Here is a 25,969-nt window from a genome sequence, read left to right as displayed (position 1 = left end):
TTTTGAAGGATTTATTTTGTGACTAGCAATAACACTGTTTCTTTTCTCTCCAGAAAGCATTACACTACTTCTTAAAGGCAGCAAAGGCCGGGAGTGCAAATGCCATGGCATTTATAGGAAAGGTACATGCTTCATCTTGATTCATAGTTTTCATTTATTAAAAACCTAAGAAATTAGCAGCGTGTGCCTGTTGTCCCAGCTACTTGGGAAGTCGAGGTGGGAAGATCACTTGAGCACAGGCGACCAGCCTGGGCAACATGGCAAGATCCTCATCTCAAAATAATTAAAATTTAAATTTAAAAAATAAAAACCTAACAAATGAATGATACCAGCTCATTGAACCCATTGTAGAGGGACAGCGCAGCAGGCCTCTCTGACGGAAGCAGCTGAATGGGGCGTTTGGCTGCAACCTGAGGGTGGTATTCTTGAAGTGACGGTTTGGGAAGAAGCCCCATATAACAGCAGCCTTTATCTGGGGCACCAAAAGCAACCTTAAAAGTGCACCTGGGACAGGCGCGGTGGCTCCCGCCTGTAATCCCAGCACTTTGGGAGGCGGAGGCTGGTGGATTGCTTGAGGTCAGAAGTTCAAGACCAGCCTGGCCAACATGGTGAAACCCCGTCTCTACTAAAACTACAAAAATTAGCTGGGCGTGGTGGAGGGTGCCTGTAATCCCAGCTACTTGGGAGGCTGAGGCAGGAGAATCACTTGAACCTGGTAGGCAGAGGGTGCAGTGAGCCGAGATCACGCCACTGCTCTCCAGCCTGGACAACAGAGGGAGACTCCGTCTCCAAAAATAAAAAATAAAATAAAAAAGTGCACCTGGCCCAGGGCTCCTCCTCTGAGCATAGCTATGAGCCTATGACCACCCCACTCCCCAATACGTAAGAGGAGATCCAGGTTGGTTGAGTGCTGGAGACGGGTACAGGTCTGAGCCCAATCAGGCCCTTCTCTCCTCTACCATTGGAGTGTGAATCAGCTCCAGACTGACCAGAGCTATCCTTATGCCACCTCTGATGGGAGGCCTCCTATGACTGCAGAGTAGCCTGGTGGAGGGTTCCTCTGGAAATGCATGCTCTTCTCTCTCCTTCAAAGACTATTCACTCCCCTATGTGCCACCCTTGGCTCACTGCGGCCGATTTGCATTAGTTACCATAGGGACAAATGTCCTGCTTCCTAAGTGCAACACACAGTAAATGTAGATGCAAAACAAAAGAGAGAGAGAAAACAGAAACAGGGTCCATTTCTTTGCCCTCAGGCAGGGTCACTCCAGAAATCTGTAATAAATGGTACTCTTACTTTTTCTTGTTGTTTTAAATTGAGGTAAAATGTAAATATGTAAATAACACAAAATTGACCACTCTAAAATATACAATTCAGTGGGCATTTACTACTTTCAATGTGTTATACTAGTCTTACCTCTATCTCATTTTAAAATATTTGCATTACCCTCAAATTATTTTGTTTTTTTTTCTATCCTCTTTTCATTTTTCTTCCTAGATGTATTTAGAGGGGAATGCTGCCGCACCGCAAAATAATGCTACTGCCTTCAAGTACTTTTCCATGGCAGCCAGTAAGGTATGTCCTTAATGCACTGCTGTAAACACATACACACAAATTGCTTTTATTACATGCAGACTGGTGCCAAAGAATGGACTTCAAAGTCCCAAGCCCAGATAATGGGCCAGTAAGGATTTTTGTGTCCTGGAGAAGTATAATATTGGTGATGGGAGTATGCAATGACAGTAAGGGAAGCTACGACTTGTCTTCTTGGAAAATGAAAAATGGCAGTGGCTTGTGCTGCCCTAGCAGAGGCCAGGAGGAAGCCAGACAGAAGTTCAGCTTTCCCCTCTCCCTTATGCAATAGATGAGGCCATCTAGCTCAGGAACAGGAAACAAAAGAGATGAGGACAGAGGAAGGGAAAATCCCTCTGTTGGCCAGAGCTCCCTCTGGCGGAGGTGGGAGCTTGTCAGGGAGGAGGCCAGGGCAAGGAGACTGAGAAGAGGGATCTGGAGACAGAATCCCTGGCTTGAATGCCAGCCTTGAAACTGACTAGATGTGTGAACATGAGCATGTTACTTAACCTCTCTGTGCCTCAATTTCCCCATCTGTAAAATGGGAATTTAAGAATATTTGCCTGTCAGGCACAGTGGCTCGCGCTTGTAACCTCAACACTTTGGGAGGCTGAAACAGGCAGATTGCTTGAGCTCAGGAGTTTGAGACCAGCCTGGGCAACATGGTGAAACCCCATCTCTACAAAAAGTACAAAAATTAGCCCGGCGTGCTGGCACACACCTGTAGTCCCAGCTGCTCAGGAGGCTGTGCCTCATATTGTGAAGTACTTAAAGCAGTGCCTGATACATAGTAAGCGCGCTATTATCTTTTGCAGTGTGGGACCAGTAAGGTAGAGTGAACTTTGGAGCACATTCCAGACAGAATGAATTAGCTGTATGAGGGACGAGAGAAATGGTATAATATGCCTCCTGCATTGAAGTCTCTGCCTTTGTTCCTGGGCTCCGTGAGGCCGGTATCTGTCAAATAAGACTTAGTAGACTCCTCTGAATCCCTTTCATGCACAAAAGATGGCCTCATCCCAACACCCATCGGCCTGCTCTTGGCGAATGGCCTTGGTAAACTTTCTATCCCTGCACAGTAGGAAGCATTTTGTTGTCTTACAGTTGCATACTGGAACACTGGCAGTAAAGATGTGCTCAAATCAGGAATCATTTCAACTGTTCCCAGTTTTTAAAAACCCACACACTGCTCTAGGAGCCTATTTATAAGTGACTAGCACCTCCGAGCTGCTGCTATTGTGGTGTAAATTACTGAGAAGGCTAGTACTTGGCTTCTCTCCCTTGTAATGTATATGAAATTGTTGCTCAGCAAGGCAGTTATCTGAAGTACCATTAGATTAGGATGACAAGGAAAAGCAGACTGAAAAGGAGTGACAAGGAAAATGTCTTATAATCTGGCAAATAACACTGATTTGTCAGCCCATAAGAATAATGCCAGGGAGATGGGAGTGTAAATTAACTCAGCTTCCAAGCTATTCAGGGTTGTGGAACCAACCAGCAGTGATCTGGGTCTCTGGTGCGCTGAACCCGAGCTGCTTTCCTTTACAAAGGAAATCTGAACTTACAATTAAGGTAATTATTCTAAATGGCATTGGGTAGAGATGGCCACATACTTCTTGATCAGTACCTGGACAATTTATGAGATTTCTCACTCTTACTACTTTTTTTAAAACTGCTTTGTAAATTTGTTTTTAAATGATATCAATACCATGACATAGAGCTACAGATTTTACAACCTCTTTTGTCTTATTTACTTAGAAACAAGCACAGTGACTGAATGTGACATTGTGCCCATGTTGGACCACATTCCTCCAGTTCTCTCTTGCGCCCCTGAACGTCAGGCCCGTCCCCATCTCCATACTTTTGTCATCTGCCTCCCCTTCCCAGAGTCTCTTATTCTAAGTCCTACTTATCCCTCAGAGCACAGCCCAGTCCTCCCTCCAGCCACAGAGCTGCCCTTGCCCTTACTGGCTCACATGATCTCTTTCCTCTTCTGAACTTACCCTCCATTCACTCCTGCTGCTGGGATTTAACTGGTTCCTACCTGTTGCTTCTCCCCTCCTGTCCAAAAGCCATGTGTCCTCAACTAGAGGAGGGCAAAGGTCCTGCCAAGGGGTTATTAAATAAAGGGGTCCAGAGCAGGGGTTTATTAAATATTTGCCAAAGAAAGGCCTATTTGCTCCCTGACTTCATGTCAGTTAACCTAAGCAACAGCATTACATCCTAAAACAGCAGGTGTATACTGGAGGGGTTGGCTATACATATGGTTTTTCTGGGCCAAAAAGTGTTTTAAAAATCAGTAAGCTGGCTGGGCATGGTGGCTCACGCCTGTAATCTCAACACTTTGGGAAGCCGAGGTGGGCGGATCACCAGGTCAAGAGATTGAGACCATCGTGGCCAACATGGTGAAACCCTGTCTCTACTAAAAATACAAAAAATTAGCTGGGTGCGGTGGCATGTGCCTGTTGTCCCAGCTACTTGGGAGGCTGAGGCAGGAGAATCGCTTAAACCTGGGGGGCAGAGGTTGCAGTGAGCTGAGATCCTGCCACTTCACTCCAGCCTGGCAACAGAGCAAGACTCTGTCTCAAAAAATAAATAAATTAAATAAATCAGTAAACTTGACATCCAAATCTAAACATCCAGCTTTTCTTGAAAATGGCAAAAGCTAGCCAGGCATGGTGGCTGACACCTCTAAATTCCAGCACTTTGGAAGGCTGAGGCTGGTGGATCACTTGAGGTTAGGAGTTCGAGACCAGCCTGGTCAACATGGTGAAATCCTATATCTACAGAAAGTACAGAATTAGCCGGGCATGGGGGTGAATGCCTGTAATCCCAGCTACTTGGGAGGCTGAGGCATGAAACTCACTTAAACCCAGGAGGCAAAGGTTGCCGTGAGTTGAGATCATTCCACAGCATTCCAGCATGGGTGATAGAGCAAGAGTCTGTCTTTAAAAAAAAAAAAGAAAGAAAGAAAAGAAAAAAGAAAGAGAAAAGAAAATGACAAACGCTAATGAAACAGGACTGCCATTTTCAGCTGGAGCAGAGGAGCTGAGAGCTGCTGCTGCCTTCACGCAGGGCAGGGACTCTGTGTGTCTCCATCTGCACCACTGTCTCCACCACCCGGCATATTTTATTTCTTATATCACCGGCATGGTTCCTGCAGGTATCTGAACTGGCCACTCCTCACCTGACAAATTCTAAATAGGTACACTGGGTCTTAAACAGTGATGGGTAATTCACTGAGCCCCTGGGGTCCCAGGGACTCCCTTAGAGGAGAAAGTAATTTGTCCCTGCTATTTTAACCTTTCTCCTTTCTCTCTCCCTTCTTCCTTCCCTCCTTTCATTTCTGTTTCCTTCCTTTCTGTATTAGTCCGTTCTCACATTGCTAATAAGACATACCTGAGACTGGGTAATTTACAAAGGAAAGAGGTTTAATTGGCTCACATTTCAGCATTGCTGGGGAGGCCTCAGAAAACATACAATCATGGCAGAAGGGAAAGCAACCACGTACTTCTTCACATGGCAGCAGCAAGGAGAAGTGCTAAGCAAAAGAGGGAAAAGCCCCTTATAAAGCCATCAGATCGCATGAGAACTCACTCACTATCACAAGAACAGCAGCACGGGGGTAACCGCCCCCAGGATTCAATTACCTCCCACCAGGTCTCTCCCATGATGCATGGGGATTATAGGAACTACAATTCAAGATGACATCTAAACGAGGCTAATTAGAAGAAGACAGACTCACTAGACTTTGCCACACTCATCACACTGAGCCTTACTACTTTCAGAGCAGAGCAACCCGAGACTCCCAGAACCACAAGAGATGTGACCAGGAGAGAAGAGGGAAGAAGAGAGCAGAATTATACCATCTGTTTTAAACACGGATGTACTGTCCTTAAGAACTCTTACAATAGCAGATCCTCTCATACGATAGCCTCAAAACTTGGAGTCTTGAAACCATTTTTGAAATATGCCTTCTCTATTTATGTGCTATTCCTGTGTTACTGAGGGTTACTCTGGCTGCATCTACAATAACTAAATATAGGTGGTAAGAAGAAATTTGGAGAGCTTTCTATTAGAACATAAGTTCCTGCAGAAATACTAGAAACCTGTAAAACATACCTACAGATCTGCTGAATGAAAGTCAGTTGGTTGGCAGGGCACAGTGGCTCACACCTGTAATCCCAACACTTTGGGAGGCTGAGATGGGCAGATCACTTGAGGCTAAGAGTTTGAGACCCACCTGGCCAACATGATGAAATCCCGTCTCTATTAAAAATACAAAAAATTAGCTGGGTGTGATTGCGCGCACCTGTAATCCCAGTTACTCAGGAGGCTGAGGCAGGAGAATAGTTTGAACCCGCGAGGCACAGGTTGCAGTGAGCCGAGATCACCTCACTGCACTCCAGCCTGGGCAACAGAGTGAGACTCCATCTCAAAAAAAAAAAGAAAATCAGGTGGTCAATCACAGTTTCTTACTGTAGTCACTAGAGGGTGAAATGCATGATAGGAGATGGAAAGAAAGAGTTTTCTCCTTGAGAAAGTCACTTTCAAAGTTCACTCTTCATCCAAAATTGATATGCTAAATATCTATATATTTGAACATGTGCTGACTACTAAATGTGCGAAATACTCCCTTCCTTAGAGTATTCAGAATATTAATCAGAAAATAAATGGCAATTAATTTAGCATCAAGTTGAAAAGGAAACATCAGGGATGTTATAAGCAATAAATTTGAATAAAGAAGTATACCAACAATGCTTTACTATCTGTAGTGGCTGGACTGAAATCCACAGTCTCTAAAATGTGATTTGGCCATTTATGTCAACCTCCTTAGACCTGAGTAGGTAACAAGTGTCTGGATAGACTTCTCCCTTCTGGAAAATTCTTACACATCCTTTAAGACCTAGCTCAGATGTCACCACCCCCACTCCTGACAATTCGATCTTCTTCAGTTCCTAGTCTCAATCAGGCACTAGAGCGTCCCTCTTCTAGGTGTCTGTAACACTCTCAATCTACTTCTTTTTTTCCTTTCTTTCTTTCTTTTTTTTTTTTTTTCAGGCAGAGTTTTGCTCTTTCTCCCAGGCTGGAGTGAAGTGGCGCAATCTCGGCTCACTGCAACCTCCGCCCCGTAGGTTCAAGCGATTCTCCTGCCTCAGCTTCCCAAGTAGCTGGGATTACAGGCGTCTGCCACCACGACTGGCTAATTTTTACATTTTTAGTGGAAACAGGATTTCGCCATGTTGGCCAGGCTGGTCTCAAACTCCTGACCTCAGGTGATCCCCTCACCTCAGTCTCCCAAAGTGCTGGGATTACAGGCATGAGCCACCACGCCCGGCCTCAATCTATTTCAACTTTAGGACTTACCACATTTGACAGAACTCTTAAGAAGTTTTGACCTGCCCCTCCCTTTTGATATGGCTCAGAGCCCAGTAGTGTGTGAATTCTCCAAGGCAGGGATTATAGCTTCTTCATCTTTTACCTTTCACCTCCTACCTCTGCCCAGTGCCTACTATGGAATCATATACAAAGCAAGTCCTAAATAAGTGTTGAATACAAGAATGGAGGAGAGATTTGACTTTTGTTTCCCTCTTCCCTTTTCTAGCCAGAAGGGTTTATGAAAGTATAAAAGGAGAAACTAGAGTGGGTCAGAATAACCGGTCAACTGCCTTGATTAATCTCTTACTGGGTGTATGTCAAATATTTTGAACAATTTTGCAGTAGTTTTCCTTATCATGAATTCTTCTGGGACTTTACTTGGCTTTTTAAAACTCTTCTAGGGCAATGCAATTAGCCTTCATGGGCTTGGTCTTCTTTACTTTTATGGAAAAGGAGTTCTCGTGGTAAGTTGAATTATTTTATTATCTTTTCATTTGTAGCAATTTATAGGGTAAAATTCATGGTCATTCATTAGTTTAAAGGAATTCATCTCTATTATCTGGTATGCCAAACTGTTATATCAGATAATAGAGAATAAATCCAGTGAAATATCTGCCAAAGAGACACTGAAGAACAAGCTTGTGACAATAATAGTAATTCTAATTATATATTAGAATCATAGATTCTAAGTAACCTTAGAAATCATCTCTCCTCTGAGGACTTTATTGATGGAGAAATTTATCTTCTTAGTCTTTTAAGTGACCTTCCCCCAATATCTAACAAAATGTACTGTCAAGGTAGAAAAAGACATAATTATGATGAAAATGAGACATTAGCTCCTAATAGAGTCTAATATAATAATGAAATAAAATATATAATGTTTCTGATACTATTTTAATTAGCCTAAATCACATAGGGCACTGTCTATACTCTTTTTAAAAAGTGGAAGGCAATTGTTTCCATGGAGTTTTACTTGTGCCTTTGAGTAATAGAGTGTAATTATCTGCAGAATTATGCTGAAGCACTTAAATACTTTCAGAAAGCTGCGGAGAAAGGGTGGCCCGATGCACAGTTCCGGTTAGGCTTCATGTACTACTGTAAGTGCCATAAATACGGCTGCTTTATTTAGAATGACATATGCACTATTAAGTCTGCTCCTTTTATAACAAACATCAAACGGTTGGTGTGAGTGGTTTAGACAGAGCATTTAGGCAACAAATTAAATAAGAATTTGAAAAAGACTAAAGAAAAGTACACCAGTTGGGAGAGGGGACAAGGAGGTGCAGAGTCAGGAAGCTCACCTATGACAAGGTTAAGTTGGAGGTGCTAGCGATATCCCATGCACATCCCCAGAAGCAAGTATGAAACTCATAAGAAAGGTCAAACTTACAGAGAAGGTTCGAGAGGCATCAGCACACAGCTGTTAGTTAAGAGTAGTTGAGGCTGCAAAAGGAAAGGAGCAAGAGGGTGAGAGGAAAGAGCAGTGGACCATGGTAGATAACTAGTGATCCTCCATTCTGTATTGAAGGGTAGGCAGGGGAAGTACATCACTGAGAATATATATATATATACACACACACATCTTAATGGAGCCAAGGGAAGAACTTTCAAGGAAGAGTAAATGAATGAGCACCCCTGTGAAACGCAGTGAGAAACCTGGTTTAAAAAACAAGAGGCCAGGCATGATGGCTCACCCCTGTAAGCCTAGCACTTTGGGAGGCTGAGGCGGGCAGATCACGAGGTCAGGAGTTCGAGACCAGCCTGACCAACATGGTGAAACCCCGTCTCTACTAAAAATACAAAAATTAGCCTGGTGTGATGAGGGGCGCCTGTAGTCCCAGCTACTCGGGAGGCTGAGGCAGAAGAATCGCTTGAACCCAAGAGGTGGAGGTTGCAGTGAGCCAAGATCACACCACTGCACTCCAATATGGGCAACAGAGCAAGACTCCATCTCAAAAAAAGAAAAAAAAATCAAGTAAGAAAGAATGAAATATCTATAAGACTTGGCAATACAGAGAATGTGGGTGACGTCATTGGACTGCTTGGGGTGGAAGCCGGATGACAATGGCATGAATTTGAGATCAGAAAGTTGAGAAATAAAAGTATTCTTGCAAGCAGCATGCCCTTAAAGGGAAAGAGAGAGAAGGAACTCAGCATTAGGGGGACTAAGGACCCAGAGGGTGTTACTTTTAAGATGGCAAGAGACCTGAGCATAATTATAACTGATGGAAAGAGATTCTGAAAAACTTTGGTGGTATTAGCACATGATTGGGCGCAGAGCAGTCGAAGCCTCTTTAACCTTGATAGATAGGCAGGATTGCTCAGCCTCAAAGACTGGAGAGTGGAAAGGATAATACGAATCTAAGTATGGGGGAATGGGATGGGGAGAGAGGCGAGTGAGGAAAGATGAAGTTTTCTTCAATGATCTAGTAGGTACAAAGTTGACTTCTGTGAGCAAAAGTAGAGTGGTTGGCTAGGAGGTCTCAGAAAGCCATGAAAGTTTGTAATAATCTCTGTGGGGAGTGAGAGAGGAAGTGGCCAAGATAAACAGCAGGACATCTGAACACACCTGAGTATCCCCACCAAGTCCTTCATGTCAGAGGCAGAGCCAGGGCAGCAGCAGACCGCATCATCAAGGAGGTCACATCCAGTCAAGGGGTCACTGGCATTTTCCACAGTGGCCCAGCAGGAGCACCTGTTTTGTACTATCTTGGGGGGTTGAGGTTGCCTAAGATGGCCTCGTTCTTTTAGTTCATTCCAAGTTCTTGGCTCGGGATCTACCAGATTTCCCAAGTTTCTAGAATAAGAAAAATAGTCATGGCTAATGTATATTAAGTCTTTGTACGTTTTAACTCATTTGATCCTCTCAACACATTTACAGAGTATCCCACAGTGGACAGATGAGCAAACTAAGCCAATGTTGTGGTTGGACACCTTGCCCAGGATCACACAGTTGTGGAGCTGGAATTCAAACTCAAGCTATTTGCCTCCAGAGCTTTTGCTCTTAATCGCTACATGGCACTGCTTCTAAAGGCTCCAGTGTTAGAGCTGGAAGATAACTTAAAGATAATCTAAGGAAAGCCTTCACTTTTGCAAATAAAGTGCCCAACTCACAAAAGAACTAATGAGAGAGCCAGGACAAGAATTTTGGCTGCTGGGAGACTGCTGGTTCTCTGATCTAGCTTCAAATGCCTATTCCTGCTCTAAGCAGGAGTTTGGTGAGAGTTCGGCTTCTTGGAGCTTGGATGTACCTGCTGCATATGCCACAGTTGTGGCTGGGAGAAGCTGTATGGGTGCCCTGATATGGAAGGATGACAAAGATGGCGAGATGCATCATAGTGGGGCTTTGGGTCCTCAGAGACCATCACTTGATTTCCTTTGCATTAACTTTAGTTATGCCATAGTGGGGAGATACTTTCACAAGACTAAGTAGTCCTTCTTTCTCGATTTTTTTTTTTCAGAATGGCTCAAGAATATAAATTTCCATATTCTTACTTAGAATCAAACTCAGTGTTCACCCCCACCTTCACAAATAGTGGATTTAGAGTAGCTTGACTTTTGGTTGGCTTTTCCCATCGTATTTACATAGCAGGCATCACTATGACTATTATATTCAGTGATTATAATATAAAAAATAAAGTCAATAAGGGATGGCTTAAAATGATTTTAATTTTCAGCTGGCTCTGGAATATGGAAGGATTATAAACTTGCCTTCAAATATTTTTACTTGGCATCTCAGAGTGGGCAGCCCCTCGCCATTTATTGTCTGGCCGAGATGTATGCAACAGGAACAGGAGTAGTAAGATCATGCAGAACTGCTGTGGAGGTAAATGCAATATGAGGCTGTTTTTAAAGCACTTGTCATATATGACACAGAGGAGGTGATACTGTTCTTAAATTGTTGGTGTCTTTGATTTTATAAATATTACCTCTTTTCTTCCAGTTGACAATGTGAATACTGACATTTGTCAGAGGGGAAAAGCAGTGATGTAACTCGGGATGGGGGAGACAGAGAAAAGATCTCTCCTCTCTCTGACATTTGGCTTTTCATCAAGTTCAGAGCTCACCTCAATATGCAGTTAAGGAGCTCTGTTTCAGCATTCAATCAAATCACCAGGGCAATGTGGGACTTCTAGTGGGATAGGGAGTTGCTACTTGGGAAACGAAAGGCTAGATTTAGCCTAGAAAATGTAGCCCACTTCTTCCGAGAAAGCAGCATCCTTTGGTTTTTGATGATTTGGATGACAATTGAGAAAGTGAATTCTTTCAGTCTGAGCCAGTGATACGCTTTCCAAAAGAATGCTTTTAGGACCTTAATGTCCTTCATTGATTTATTAAACACGTCTGCTGCACCAGCATAAATACTCTATGTTGCAATCTGGCCCCTCTGAAGCTCATTTCAAAAGCTGCCAGCTAATGATCTATCTTTAGATTTGCTCCTTTGCCAACTTCCTAATGAATTATGGATGGCTAACCTCTTTTGGTTACATAAGGGCTATTCAGCTAAGTTGACATTTGTCCCCCTAGGGCTCTGCACACCTTCTTCACAGTTATGTCACCTACACCCTTCGGCACTGTCTTCCCTTCGTTCTCTCCTTTTCACATCAGCTATGGCCTTAGAACTTGCCCTTGCAGAGCTGCACTGCTCAGAAAGTCCCTTTAAAACAGAAACACACACACACACACACACACACACACACACACACTAGCGATACATTCTTATTCTTCCATATAGCCTCCAAGTCAGGAAAGTTTATTATACAAATTTAAAATCTGAGAGAAACAAGAAATGGGGAAAGGATTCCCTATTTAATAAATGGTGCTAGGAAAATTGGCTAGCCATAAGTAGAAAGCTGAAACTGGATCCTTTCCTTACTCCTTATACGAAAATTAATTCAAGATGGATTAGAGACTTAAATGTTAGACCTAATACCATAAAAACCCTAGAGGAAAACCTAGGTAGTACCATTCAGGACACAGGCATGGGCAAAGACTTCATGTCTAAAACACCAAAAGCAACGGCAGCAAAAGCCAAAATTGACAAATGGGATCTCATTAAACTAAAGAGCTTCTGCACAGCAAAAGAAACTACCATCAGAGTGAACAGGCAACCTACAGAATGGGAGAAAATTTTTGCAATCTATTCATCTGACAAAGGGCTAATATCCAGAACCTACAAAGAACTCAAACAAATTTATAAGAAAAAAACAAACAACCCCATCAGAAAGTGGGCAAAGGATATGAACAGACATTTCTCAAAAGAAGACATTCATACAGCCAACAGACACATGAAAAAATGCTCATCATCACTGGCCATCAGAGAAATGCAAATCAAAACCACAATGAGATACCATCTCACACCAGTTAGAATGGCGATCATTAAAAAGTCAGGAAACAACAGGTCCTGGAGAGGATGTGGAGAAATAGGAACACTTTTACACTGTTGCTGGGATTATAAACTAGTTCAACCATTATGGAAAACAGTATGGCGATTCCTCAAGGATCTAGAACTAGATGTACCATATGACCCAGCCATCCCATTACTGGGGATATACCCAAAGGATTATAAATCATGCTGCTGTAAAGACACATGCACACGTATGTTTATTGCAGCACTATTCACAATAGCAAAGACTTGGAATCAACCCAAATGTCCATCAGTGACAGATTGGATTAAGAAAATGTGGCACATATACACCATGGAATACTATGCAGCCATAAAAAAGGATGAGTTTGTGTCCTTTATAGGGACATGGATGCAGCTGGAAACCAACATTCTTAGCAAACTATCACAAGAACAGAAAACCAAACACCGCATGTTCTCACTCATAGGTGGGAACTGAACAATGAGATCACTTGGACTCGGGAAGGGGAACATCACACACCGGGGCCTATCATGGGGAGGGGGGAGGGGGGAGGGATTGCATTGGGAGTTATACCTGATGTAAATGACGAGTTGATGGGTGCTGACGAGTTGATGGGTGCAGCACAGCAACATGGCACAAGTATACATATGTAACAAACCTGCACGTTATGCACATGTACCCTAGAACTTAAAGTATAATAATAATAAAAAATAAAATAAAATAAAATAAAATAAAATAAAAGCAAGCAAGAAGCCCATTATCTAGAGAAAAATCAAAAAAAAATTAAAATAAGGCTGAGGAAGTTTCCCTCAAGACAAAAACAAAACAAACAAACCCAAACACTTCTGATCTTTGTGCCTATAAAAGGTATTAACTCTTTACCCTAAATAATTTGCAAAATATAGACCTAAAATCCTTCCCTGACCAGCCCGTAGGAGTTGAAGACTGATTTCATTTCTCATTTGCCTGGGGTGAAGCATACTAGCTAACTAGTCTCCTTGATTTCTCCTCCCATATACAGCTTTATAAAGGTGTCTGTGAACTAGGCCACTGGGCTGAGAAATTCCTGACAGCTTACTTTGCCTATAAGGATGGTGATATAGATTCTTCTCTTGTTCAGTATGCACTGCTTGCAGAAATGGGATATGAAGTGGCTCAAAGCAATTCAGCATTCATTTTGGAATCTAGTAAGATAAGTTAAAATTCTCTGCAATCCCCCAATCATACATATGCATATATGACTTTACTACAGAGGCATTTTAAGCCTTCCTAACGGAATGTCTCCTTTTTTAGAAAAGGCTAACATTGTTGAAAAAGAGAAGATGTATCCAATGGCACTTCTACTATGGAATCGAGCTGCCATTCAAGGTATAGAACCCAAATAAAAATAAGCACATACCCGGTCCCTGTCCTCTGTTATTCATCAGGTTTGCTTTAGCTGCGTGTTTGTGCACATAGGCAGCAAGGAGCAGAATATCAAGTAGGTGACATTTCAAACTATACTGATGTTAGGGTCAGTCTTTGGTTAGAGATCATTTCCAGGAATTTATTTTCCCCATTATTATCAAGGTCCCTGGTTCAGCAAACCATAGGAATTTTTCTACGGCTCTGTCTCCATGGCACCAGAACAGTTCTTTGAAATACACAATTTTACTCAAGAAACTAGTTTCTTGGTCTGGCTTCATTCATTCATTGCTGAGATCTTGACTGAACTAATCAGAGATGTGACCCATGTCTCAATGAGTTTACAAGCAAAATTAGTTATGTATATATCTAAGGCTCATGTGATTTCTCTATTAAAATATCACATTGATGACCACCATAAACTTCAGATCTTTACTACAATCATTAGCACATGAGAATGAAAAACCAAACCAAAACAAAACAGATACATGGCAAGATCCTCTCCCTTTTCCTCGAGTTTCCATGTCTCGCTTGCTGGCATCACATGAATAAGGAATATAAGATACCAGTGGTGGGAAAAGTAATGGCAGGTGGTATTTGCATTGCATTGCAATGTCTATTACTATTTTCCCCCTAAAATTACATTATTAAAAGCAGAGAAATACTGCAAAGCTGTCACCATTGGCATTTGGATATGTGAAAACTCTCTTGCAATAAGAGAGCAATTTTGCTTCCAATTAGGTTTCTTAAAATTGTCTTATGCTAAGGCCAAATCATCCCTTTTCACAGGAAGTGAATAGGATAAAAAATTATTCTCAGCTGACACTAATATGAAGCAGAGGAAAAAGTCACAGTGGTGCTTTCTCACATCCAGCTGAGCCGGTAGCACAGCAACAAGCCATCAATGCAATTTTAGTGAGACATTCCCCTTAAAAAGTCTATGTTTTATAAAATGCAATGAAGGCCTTATTTAGAGTGGGGAAACAATACCCACAACCTCTCAGCCATGGCCAGTCAGCTCAGTTACAACAAATACAGGTTTATTCCAAGCCAGGAAATAGTGTGGAAATTGCAGCAAGGAAAAGAGACACTGAAAACAAGGGTACATTGATACATACATATTTTTTTCTTTTAAGACAGAGTCTTGCTCTGTCTCCAGGCTGGGGTGCAGTGGCACGATCTCGACTCACTGCACCCTCCGCCTCCTGGGTTCAAGCGATTCTCCTGCCTTGGTCTCCTAAGTAGCTGGGACTACAGGCATACGCCACTATGCCCAGCTAATTTTTGTATTTTTAGTAGAGACGGGGTTTCACCATGTTGACCAGGATGGTATTGATCTCTTGACCTCGTGATACGCCTGCCTCGGCCTCCCAAAGTGCTTGGATTACAGGCGTCAGCCTGTACTGGCGCCCAGCTGGTACACTGATATTAAACTGAATTTTTCAATATAAGAAAGTCAGACTGCTAAAAATAATCATGTGTCCTAAGAGAGGTCAGGCATAAGTGTCCCTGAAGATATGGCTACTGAGTGGCTCACTTGGGGTTAGGAAATCTAATAATGAAATTTTCCAATTAGTCACTGGCTGTACTCCTTTTAGCAGTTACTCATGTGAAGAGGGTGCTGAACTATCAGGACTCAGTCACTGCCCTGTGACTATGAAATCGAAGTGGAAATCCCTCCACTGTCAGTTGATCCCCACGGGAGCCTGTCCGGATCACCACATGCTGCCAGTCAGCCCCCTCATTAGGGTGGAGCTGAATTCCCCCAAGAACCAGCTTGTTCACTGCCTTCCATTCTTAGAGACTTCAGGGATGCTGCTTACTGCCTGCACAACTTGAAAATGCACAGAATTGTCCTATCTCTTTGTGGTTATAGCCCAGGAGAAATCTTAGGGTCAAAGGAGGGCAGCTTTGGGCAAAATTTGAGATGGAATAGGTTTCTCTTTAGGGCTCCATGGACCTCCTGCTTCTCCAGACTCCCTCAGGCCTCTTTTCTGGGCATCATCCTTATAAGTTCTTGCTCCCAGTTACTGACCTATACATTTGGAAGCATTTGGAAAGCAAGTCTGGATAACTAATGTCTTTGTCAGCTAAGAATTTTATAGACCGGGTGCAGTGGTTCACACCTGTAATCCCAGCACTTTGGGAGACCAAATTGGGAGAACTACTTGAGGCCAATAGTTCAAGAACAGGCTGGGCAACATAGTGAGACATCATCTCTACAAAAAAACAAAAGATAAAAAAAAAATTAGTTGGGTGTGGTGGTGTGCACCTGTAGTTCCAGCTACTCAAGGGGCTGAGGCAGGAGGATCTCTTGAGCCCTGGAGATTGAGGCTGTGGTGAGCCGTGATCACATCACTGCACTCAAGCCTGGGCAACAGAGTGAGATTATGTCTCAATGATAATAATAATAATAATATAATAAATAAAAAAGAATTTTATAATGTTAGCTGTATTCAGAGAGACTTAAAGATGGTTCACGGTATTACATCTTTTTGAAGTGTCTACATTTTAACAGAAGATTCTACAAGATTAGAATTTCAGTACCTAAAGGAATAAATTCCAAAGGATGTTAGGCACTACATTAGGCCAAATGAGAAAATTTTGGAAGGAGTCCTATATCACTTAATGCTAGACCTGAGCCCGTACAGGGCACTTCCTCTTTTTCTGAGTAAGCCAAGACCATGCCAGAAGGGCTGGCCATAGCTGAGATGGCCGTCCTAGATGAGTGTTCCCTCATCTTTTCAATCAACACTCTCCTGGTGGATGGGAACATAGACCCCAAGGAGACCCTTAGGGGTCATCCCTAAGTGGACTTCAAAAGACTGATAGATCTTAAAAAGTCACATGAGTTTTTTCTACTTGACATATTTGTGTTTTTTGGAAAGTAATATTCTAAAGTACTTAATATCTGGGGAAAGTATTATCTAAAAAGTTTCCTTGCATGTCCATCCATTCATTCCATATGTATTTATCAAGTACTATTCCAGGTTCTGGGACTGTATTAGTGATTAAGAGTTCAAGGTGCTTGTCCTCATGAAGTGCCTGCCCTCATGTGGAAGAGAGAAAATAAACTAGTAAGCAAATCAGATAGCAGTGACATGCTGTGAAGGAAATAAAACATGGAGATGACGTAGAAAACTTCTGGGGTGGGGGCGGAGGGGAACTTTAGACAAGGTAATTGGAGACGGCCTCTAGGAGAGAAGTGGCATTGGCGCTTCTGAGAATGAAGAGAAGCCAGCCACAGGAAGAGTCAGAGAATTCCGAACCTGCCAGGTAGAGGGCCTTGAGGAATCAAATGCAGGGATCTTGTGCAGAGGGCAGGTGAGGCATGACTTGTAAGTCGTAAGGAGTCTGACTATTATTCCAAGGGCAAAGTGAAGTCATTGGAAGATTTTACACAAGCAAATAACATAACTTGATTTTACATTTTAAAAAGATCATCCTCTAGCTAAACAGTATGAGGTTTCTCTTCAGAGTGATTGAACTATTCTAAAATTGTGGTAATGCTTGCACATCTCTGTGAATATATGAAAAACCATTTCGTTGTACCCTCTAAATGGGTAAATTGGATGGTATGTGAATTGTATCTCAATAAAACTGTTACATATATACTATATATAACATATACATGTATTTTACATATATATATATATCATGCTGGCTGGGTGTGGTGGCTCATGCCTGTAATCCCAGCACTTTGGGAGGCTGAGTTGGGAGGATTGCTTGAGCCAGGAGTTTGAGACAAGCCACAGCAATATGGTGAACATGGGTATGGTGGTGCATGCCTGTAGTCCTAGTTACTTGGGAGGCTGGGATAGGAGGATCGCTTGAGCTTGGGAGGCTGAGCTTGCAGTAAGCTGAGATCATGCCATTGCGCTACAGCCTATGCGACAAAGCCAGGCCTTGTCTCAAAAATAAATAAATAAAAATAAAAAAAAAATAAAAAGATCGCCCTGGCTGTTGTGTGAAGAATGGGTTGGAAAGTGAAGATAAAAGAAGAATTTGAAGCCTATTGTAGTATTGTAGGCTGGAATAGGCAGTGGAGGAGATGTCAAGAGTTAAGCGTGTTTCAGAGGCACAACCAACAGGACTTGATGAATTGGCTGATGGAAGCAAGGGAAAAAGAACTAGGAATAATTCCCCCAGACTTATGGCCTGAACAATGGGGGCACTGTACTGAGACAGGGAAGAAACTATTTCGTTTGGAGGAAGGTGTGTAGGGTGCTAGGAAATCTCTACTGGGCATTTTAAGTTTGAAATCCAAGTGCAGACATCAAGAAGGCAATCATAAGAACCTGAGCCTCGGTGAGAGAAAGATGGTAGATATAAATTTAGAAATAGTTAATAAAGACAGTCAATGGAACGAAACGAGGTCACCCAGAGAAAGAGTTGAGATGAAGCAGAGTGTTGGAGAGAGGTGGGGAGGAGAGGCGAGAGAAGAGAAAAGAGGGGAAAGAAGAAAGAGAAAAAAAAAAAGGAGTTAGGGGCAAGCCCTTGACATTCCACATTTAGGAAGTGGGCAGAGGAGGAGTCAGGCCAGAGTTTGAAATAAAGAGCCCATGAGGTAGAAAGGAAACCAAGAGAAGGCAGTGCCATCAATGCTCCAACAGGACAGTGCTTGGGCAGATGGGGCCCATCACTCCAGTGCTGCTTGGACATCGAGTAAGATGAGGACAGAGATGTGGCGATGGATTTGGCTGTATGAAGGCCATCTACCACCTTCAAAATAGCAGCTTCACGGGCAACGGGGCAGAAGCCGGGTTGGAGTGGGTTGAAAAGTCCGTGGGAGGTGAAGCTTTGGAGACAGTGAGCATAGAACACACTTTTGAAAAGGTTCAGTGTAAAGGGAAACAGAAATGGGGCATGAGCTAGAGGGAGACACCACAGGATAAAGAGAGGGTTTATTTTTGTTCAGAGAAGATGCTAGAGCGTGTTTGAATGGCGGATGGGATTGATCTGGGAAAGAAGGTGACAGTGGTGACGCAGGAGAGTAGAGCTTCAGGAGTGACATCTGAGAATGGGAGGGATGGGATCCAGCTTCCCAAGAGTTAACCTACTTAAAAAAATTAAAAGATAAAATTGGTAATTTTTTGTTCTTTAAGAACATTTGGCCAGGTGCGGTGGCTCATGCCTGTAATCCCCACACTTTGGGAGGCCGAGGTGGGCGGATCACCTGAAGTCAGAAGTTCAAGACCAGCCTGGCCAACGTGGTGAAACCCCATCTCTACTAAAAATACAAAAAAATTAGCTGGGCGTGGTGATGGGGGCCTGTAATCCCAACTACTTGGGAGGCTGAGGCAGGTGAATCGCTTGAACCTGAGAGGCAGAGGTTGCAGAATGTGCCATTGCACTCCAGCCTGCCAGCCTGGGTGACAAGGATGAAACTATCTCAAAAAACAAAATAAAATAAAATTGTACTATACCATGGATGTTACACTATAATGAAGACAGTTATCATTGAGTGTTATATTTGTATTGCATAAAGTATATCTAATTCCAATTCTGGGGTTCTGAGTGTTTTTGGTTCTTTTTTATACTTGGTTATAGATACATATATATTTTAAAGGACTGAAACAAGATTATTAGGTTGAATTCCTGAGAATTATACATAAATCATTTGAGTTATGATTCTTCTTTTTCTAATATCTCTATCAGGCAATGCATTTGCTAGAGTAAAAATTGGAGATTACCATTACTATGGCTATGGGACTAAGAAAGACTATCAAACAGCAGCCACACACTACAGCATTGCAGCCGACAAATACCACAATGCGCAAGCCATGTTCAATCTGGCTTATATGTATGAACATGGCTTAGGCATCGCAAAGGTAATTGTGTTGGTAATAATTCAAACCTAGTAATGACATCTGTGTGGGAAGAGAAAATGTGTAAATGTTTTGAATTTCATTGATGTCATCAATGTGGAGGAAGGAAGGAAAGGCCTTAACATCTGCCAAATCCCTCCCATGTGCCAATACATATTACTTACTCCAATATGAACCCTATGAGATAGAAGTTATTTTCTCCATTTATGCCAAAGACATAACTAGTGAGTAGAAGAGATCTAGTCTAGGCCAATTCAATTAATAAGTTCCTGCTTTTTCCAGTAGGCCCTGTCTCTATTTCCCTTCACCTCTGGGCCTTTTTTTCCATTAAAATTTCCACTGGTTCTCAAGCTCTCAGGAACAAGGAGAAAGTGAAAAGAGACCACAGCTGTATACCAAGGTGGTATTAATCCAGAAAAGTCTTATGAAGCACCTACTGTGTACATGACCTAGTGCTGGATACTCTAGAAAGGCCCAAGAGAGTGAATCTCCACTCTCCCAAGACTACACTTGACTTGAGGCGATGGGTCATATTCATTTAGAGAAAGAGCCAGCACTACAAGGTGGTATTGATAAATCTCTTAGACAGTGAGTGTAATTAAGGCAGAAGATTACATCAGGGTCTCACAGAGTGAGAAAGGTGTATTCAGTACCAATAATGATAGCAATAGCCAGGCATTGGGTTATGTGGGCTATGTGTTTCTGTCATTTACATCACACAACCACTCAATGAGATAAGCCCTAGAACTATCCACAGTGTACGCATCAGGAAGCCAAAGTGCAGAGAGATTATGTCATTTGGCCAAGCAGCTTGCGTAGGTCATCAATGGTGGAGCCAGAATTTGAACCTAGCCCTGCCTGACCCTGTTTTTTGGTAAAAGAGTGGGCCTTGCAGTGAGTCATTCTTGGTGCTCAAGCATGTGTTTCTTTTCGGTGTTTATATTCCTGGCTCCATTTCTAGAGCCAAATAACGTGTGAATTGCCGGCTTTCCTATGCTCTCTTCTTTCTTCCAGTTGTGCTAGTAATTGAGAATTATTGGTAGGGAATTTCCTGTTTGAGAACTGCTAATGGTGCACAGTGAAGGGCTTCTTATTCAGAGGTATGGATCCCTGCAGTCCTGTCCTCCCCTGCAGCCTGCCTTTTGGTTGATCATTTTTCATTAGCCCTGGCACCCTAAGCAGTGGAATGTCAAATCCAAATCCAGTCTGTTTCCCCCATTTCTAGCAGGTGTAAGCTTCCTATGTTTGTAAAATATGGGTAAGAATGGGACAGGATGGGATAGCTAAATTGGATGATTCTTAGGATTTTATTTAGCCATCCCTGGGTCCCTCACCCATTATCCACCTCAGTAAAACAGATACCTGCCCTACCCCAGGCTTTAAGGATAAAATGAATAAGCTTTTGTGAAAGTGTGTAGAATGACTGTTATTTAGATCTAAGGGGAATTAGAGCAACTGCTAAGTAAGGCTTCAATAAGATTAAAGCCTTTCTTTACTCATCATTCCTAGTGCAAAACATAATATGGGAGAAGCACTATCTATAGAAGGGATGAAGTGACCCCACTCCATGTGTCAAATCCATGTTAGCTTTCCTATCCCCGGCACCACCATGTTATTCAAAAAGGACTTGGTCGCCCTGACAGCTGTATTCGCGCCTAAGTGAGGCCATTTTGCCTGAGTCCCTGGGGACAGGCAGGGTGTCCTCTCAGGACACAGAGCCAGCAATGCTGGGGAGAGCACACTGCGAGCCAGTGCCTGGCTGGCGGACCATCAGAGGGTTTGGTTTTTCTCTTTGGAGTCACCACTGATCTCTTTCCTAAGCACTTCCTTCGCAATGTCAAATAGTAGTTGTTAAGACATACGTTTCATACATTCAGGAAAACACTTTGAAGTTTCTCTCTGGCCAGTTTTCTGTTCTTTTCTGCCAGGGTTCTTGTTAAATCACGGATAGTTCATTTTGTTCAGTCTCTTTCAGTCAGAAGTCTATTTTATTTTCCTACAGAAAGTCTCTACATTAAAAACAACAGCAACAAAAAAGCAGAGACTACTAGTAACTTCCCACCTGGATATGAGAATTTTAGGCTGAGCTAAAGAGGACCATTGCCCTTTGTTTTTATTTGGTTTCTTTTGTTTAGCAATTAGGAAAACAATAACTGAGTACGCAAAGGTATCTTGCCAACTCAGAGTCAAATTAACAAGGCGCTATCACCTTCTCTAATTCTTAAAATGAATATCCTGGTAATTAAAAGCCCAAAGCTTGTTCAAATGAAAGAAAAGAGAGTAGGAGAATACGCCTTCCCAGCAGTTAAGTCATCAAGTAATTAAGCATTTCTTCAGTGAGGCACTTGGCAATCCTCTTTATTAGTTAATCCTCATGCAAACCAGTGAGAAAGATGAGTATAATACCACGACTACAGTATCTTCGAGAATCAAAGAAGGTGATATAGAGTATTGCTTTATAAACATGCAGGCATTTAAGACCTCTGGGGAAGAAAGTTAGATATAAATCATCTCTTGGTAAATCAATATTAAAATATGGGTCATTGTTGTTATCATCCATCTTTCAGAAAGGAAGTTGGGGCTAGGATGATGCAGGTGAGTTATCCTAGTAGCTTCACTGAGAAGCATCTCAGTCAGTGAGCTCATTGTCTTAAACTGTGGGCCAGGACTGACTGCATCATTGTTCTGGGAACACTGAATAATGCCTAGTGAGGAATTGGGAGAGGACCTGAAGTAGTTTAGAAACACAAGCATTCACACACACGTTGTTATGAAATTGCTTCTCAGGGACTAGGCATGGTGGCTCACACCTATAATCCCAGCACATTCTGAGGCTGAGGTGGGCAGATCACTTGAGGTCAGGAGTTTGAGACCAGCCAGGCTAACATGGCAAAACCTTGTCTCTACTAAAAATACAAAAATTAGCTGGGCAAGGTAGCATGTACAAAAACTAGCCAGATGTGGTGGCGCACACCTGTAATCCCAGCTACTCAGGAGGCTGAAGTTGGAGGATGGCTTGAACCCGGGAGTCGGAGGTTGCAGGGAGCTGAGATTGAGCCATTACACTCTGGCTTGGGTTATAGAGTGAGATTCTAACAAAAAAAAAAAAAAAGGGGGGGGGCCCTAATCCAATATGACTGATGTCCTTTTAAAATGAGGGAGAGAGAGACACCAGAGCTCACTCCCTCTGCTGGAGCACAGAGGAAAGGCCATATAAACACACAGGGAGAAGGACAACATCTGCCAGCAGAGGGGTGGGGCCTCACCAGAAACCAGTCCTGCTGGCACCTTGATCTTGGAATTCCAGCCTCAGGACTCGGAGAAAATAAATTTCTGTGGTTTATTCCACCAAGTTTATGTGATTTTGTTATGGCAAACTGAGCAGACTAATACAACTTGTGAATCAATTTTCCATTAACTTTACCTGATAAAAGGTATGTTGTGCTTTTCCATGAAACAATAGAAGACCTAATAATTGAGTGCACAACATTATGATGTAAAGAAATTAGTATTGAAAATGCAACTTGTGTGACAGGTTTTTCTTGTTTTGGTGTTTTCCTTTTCTTTTTTCTTTTTTTTTGGGGGGTGGGGGGAAACTGAGTTTCACTCTTGTTTCCCAGGCTGGAGTGCAATGGCGCAATCTTGGCTCACTACAACTTCCGCCTCCCAGGTTCAAGCCATTCTCCTGCCTTGACCTTCAGAGTAGCTGGGACTACAGGCATGCCCGCCACCATGCCCGGCTAATTTTGTATTTTTAGTAGAGACGGGGTTTCTCCATGTTGGTCAGGCTGGTCTCAAACTCCTGACCTCAGGTGATCCACCCACCTCGGCCTCCCAAAGTGCTGGGATTACAGGCGTAAGCCACCGCACCTGCACTTATGTGGCAGTTTTAATGGATTGTCAGATTATGGGGTAAAATTTACTAGATCTGAATATTTTAATTCATGATTATAGTTAGAATCTGCATCAGGAGACAGTAATATAAATTTAATTCCCAGAATCAAATTTTATTTTTAATTTGTTTACTGCAAGTTCATTTTCACACAAAGAATACAGAAAGATTAAATATATCCGTCATTTTTTTCATAGTTGAGAGGCTTTTCTTTTGTGAAACAGATTGATAATGTTTGTTATGTAAATTAATTTTAAGGTAAATTTTAATATAGTTGATTATTAAATTACTATTTTGTATAATCATAAAACTACAGTAATATCTATATAAAATGAATTTCAGAATAAATAATTTTGATATCCTTATTGACTTCTTCCCACATTTATAGAATAATATATTTTAATTATATTGATTAACAAAAACAAAGACACATAAGGAGAACAACTTAAAAATCTCCAGCAAATCTACACAGTAGGACAATAAAGGACTCAAAAAGATTCCTCTGAGGAAAGAGTATTAAGAATTTGCAACATTTTCATCTATGTGGGAAACTACTTTAGGTGCCTTTTTATGGTTATTACTGTTGCTTGAAAGTAAAAAGACTTAAAGAAATATGACAATTATAGTAGGTGCTGGAGTTTTAAAAATTTTCTGGCACTGATTCCAGGCTCTACTTTGTTTATGGCTTTGGGAAATTTATTTAACCTCTCTGAGCTTCAGTTTCTTCCACTGAAAAAACGAAAATAATTGTGGCACTCATTTTCTAAGGTGGATTTTAAAATTGCATGAGATAATTTATATAAAATGCTTTACATAGTGGATGGCACTTAATAAACACTGAGTGAACACTGGCTATCTAATAATGTAAGAAGATATTTATAATCCATTTTTCTTTGATATTCAAGATGAACTTTAACATGTTTATATCAGGCAAATAGAATTATACCAATAATTTGATGTAATATACATTTTAAAGATAAGTCTAGCTCACTCACCCACTTATAATCATCTGAGAATTTGAACTTTTGGCCCTAACAAAAAGTATTTTACCTATAAAAATAAGAATTTGTGACACCTTTTTGATATGTGTGGAGGAAACAGGTGGCTTATTTTCTACCAATATGATAACTGCTTCCAAGATGCAGTTTCTATATAATACAGAATCATTGAAGTAATCAGTCAATTATCAGGTTATCTTGATATCAATTTGTTTTCTCTCTCTCTCATGCTCCCTCTCTCTCTCTTTCTTTCTGTCTCTCAGCTCAAATAGCATCCTCCAGGATAAACAGGTGAAGAATCACAGAGCAATTTAAAGATTATTACAAGACACACAAAACCATATATTATGAAAGGAAACACTCAAGTGAAAATACCATTTATACTCTAATAATATAGTCTAACTTTGTATCTTGATATACTTTCTCACTTGACAGAATAATATACCTTTGTTCAGTTGAGGGTGTTTTGGAATTAACAATAAAGAATGAGGTGGTTTAGGGAATATTATGCAAGGAAATTCTAACTTTAAAAAAAAAAATTACATGAGGGATTTATTCAAGACCTAAAACAAACAAACAAACAAAAAAAAGGCAAGCATAGTGGTGAGGAAAAGATATTATCATTAATTACTTTTCAAGGTTGTCTGCTGCCTGCAGATTTGTTAGCTCCATCATGGAATATGTCACAAGGGAGTTACTTTTGAAGGAGTAACAGAAGTGTGTGAAAAATCTCAATATGATGCATGAGTGTAATCTCCTCTTTGCGGATGTTAATTCCCTGCTTGCTGCAACTAGGAAGCAAGTGCCAACGTATTAGGGAATGCTCCTTCCTGCTGGACAGCACACAGACGAGTTGGAAAGGAATCCTGTAACAAGCTAGTCGCCGTGCATATGGAATGAAGCTTAGTTCAACAGTCTTTCCAAGTGCGTGAGTATTTTTAGATGATATTTAGCCCCCTTTACATTGAAAGATGAAACGCAGCAACTGAAACTCAGTGTGTACTCTTATCTTGGTGGGGAGGTAATTCCCCATAAGATGTTGTGTCCCCATAAGATGACGAACTTTCAACAAATTCAAAATATAGGATGTTATCACACTTGCCCTTTTTCAGAGAACACTTTAATGAAAAAAAGAAAGACTAAAGAAAGACTAAAAGAAACATTTTTCAATATTCAAGGTCACATAGGATAACTTTGAAAGTCTAAGTTCATAAAAACAGAAAATAAATCTAAAGAAAAGTAAAAACGAGGATCGGGAAAAGATCATAAAAAGATTGACCATCTAAACAACAAACATTGGCTTTCTAAAAGACAAACACATGTTTATTTGGGACTAGAGCATTGCAATGAGAATACTCCTGCCATATTATACCATGTGGATATTTAGAGATGTAAAGAAAAACCATGGTTTCTAAAGGAAAAAAGAATGAGGAGAATTGCATAATTGTTTTGAAAGCATTATCCCTGGCTACAAAGATCACAAGGGTGATGCCAGTCTGAATTTGGACAGGCAATTGATGGGCAAATAT

General features: G+C 41.6%; 1 protein-coding gene across 1 annotated transcript in view; it reads left to right on the top strand.

Annotated features, from left to right (window-relative positions):
* LOC135965277 (protein sel-1 homolog 2-like) overlaps positions 1 to 25,340 on the top strand; it is an 87,163-nt gene extending 61,823 nt beyond the window's left edge. Inside the window, exons 12-20 of the mRNA XM_074003176.1 lie at positions 54 to 122; positions 1,499 to 1,576; positions 7,354 to 7,416; positions 7,962 to 8,049; positions 10,630 to 10,778; positions 13,340 to 13,505; positions 13,612 to 13,686; positions 19,381 to 19,553; positions 25,236 to 25,340. Of these exons, the coding sequence (XP_073859277.1) occupies positions 54 to 122; positions 1,499 to 1,576; positions 7,354 to 7,416; positions 7,962 to 8,049; positions 10,630 to 10,778; positions 13,340 to 13,505; positions 13,612 to 13,686; positions 19,381 to 19,553; positions 25,236 to 25,340 (966 nt within the window). The remainder of the gene's footprint in view (positions 1 to 53; positions 123 to 1,498; positions 1,577 to 7,353; positions 7,417 to 7,961; positions 8,050 to 10,629; positions 10,779 to 13,339; positions 13,506 to 13,611; positions 13,687 to 19,380; positions 19,554 to 25,235) is intronic.
* Positions 25,341 to 25,969: the final 629 nt, after the last annotated feature.

The sequence above is a fragment of the Macaca fascicularis genome, chromosome 10 (genome assembly GCF_037993035.2).
Source record: "Macaca fascicularis isolate 582-1 chromosome 10, T2T-MFA8v1.1".
Classification (NCBI taxonomy): domain Eukaryota; kingdom Metazoa; phylum Chordata; class Mammalia; order Primates; family Cercopithecidae; genus Macaca; species Macaca fascicularis.
The sequence above is the reverse complement of the archived record's forward strand: the minus strand, read 5'-3'. Positions and strand labels throughout refer to the sequence as shown.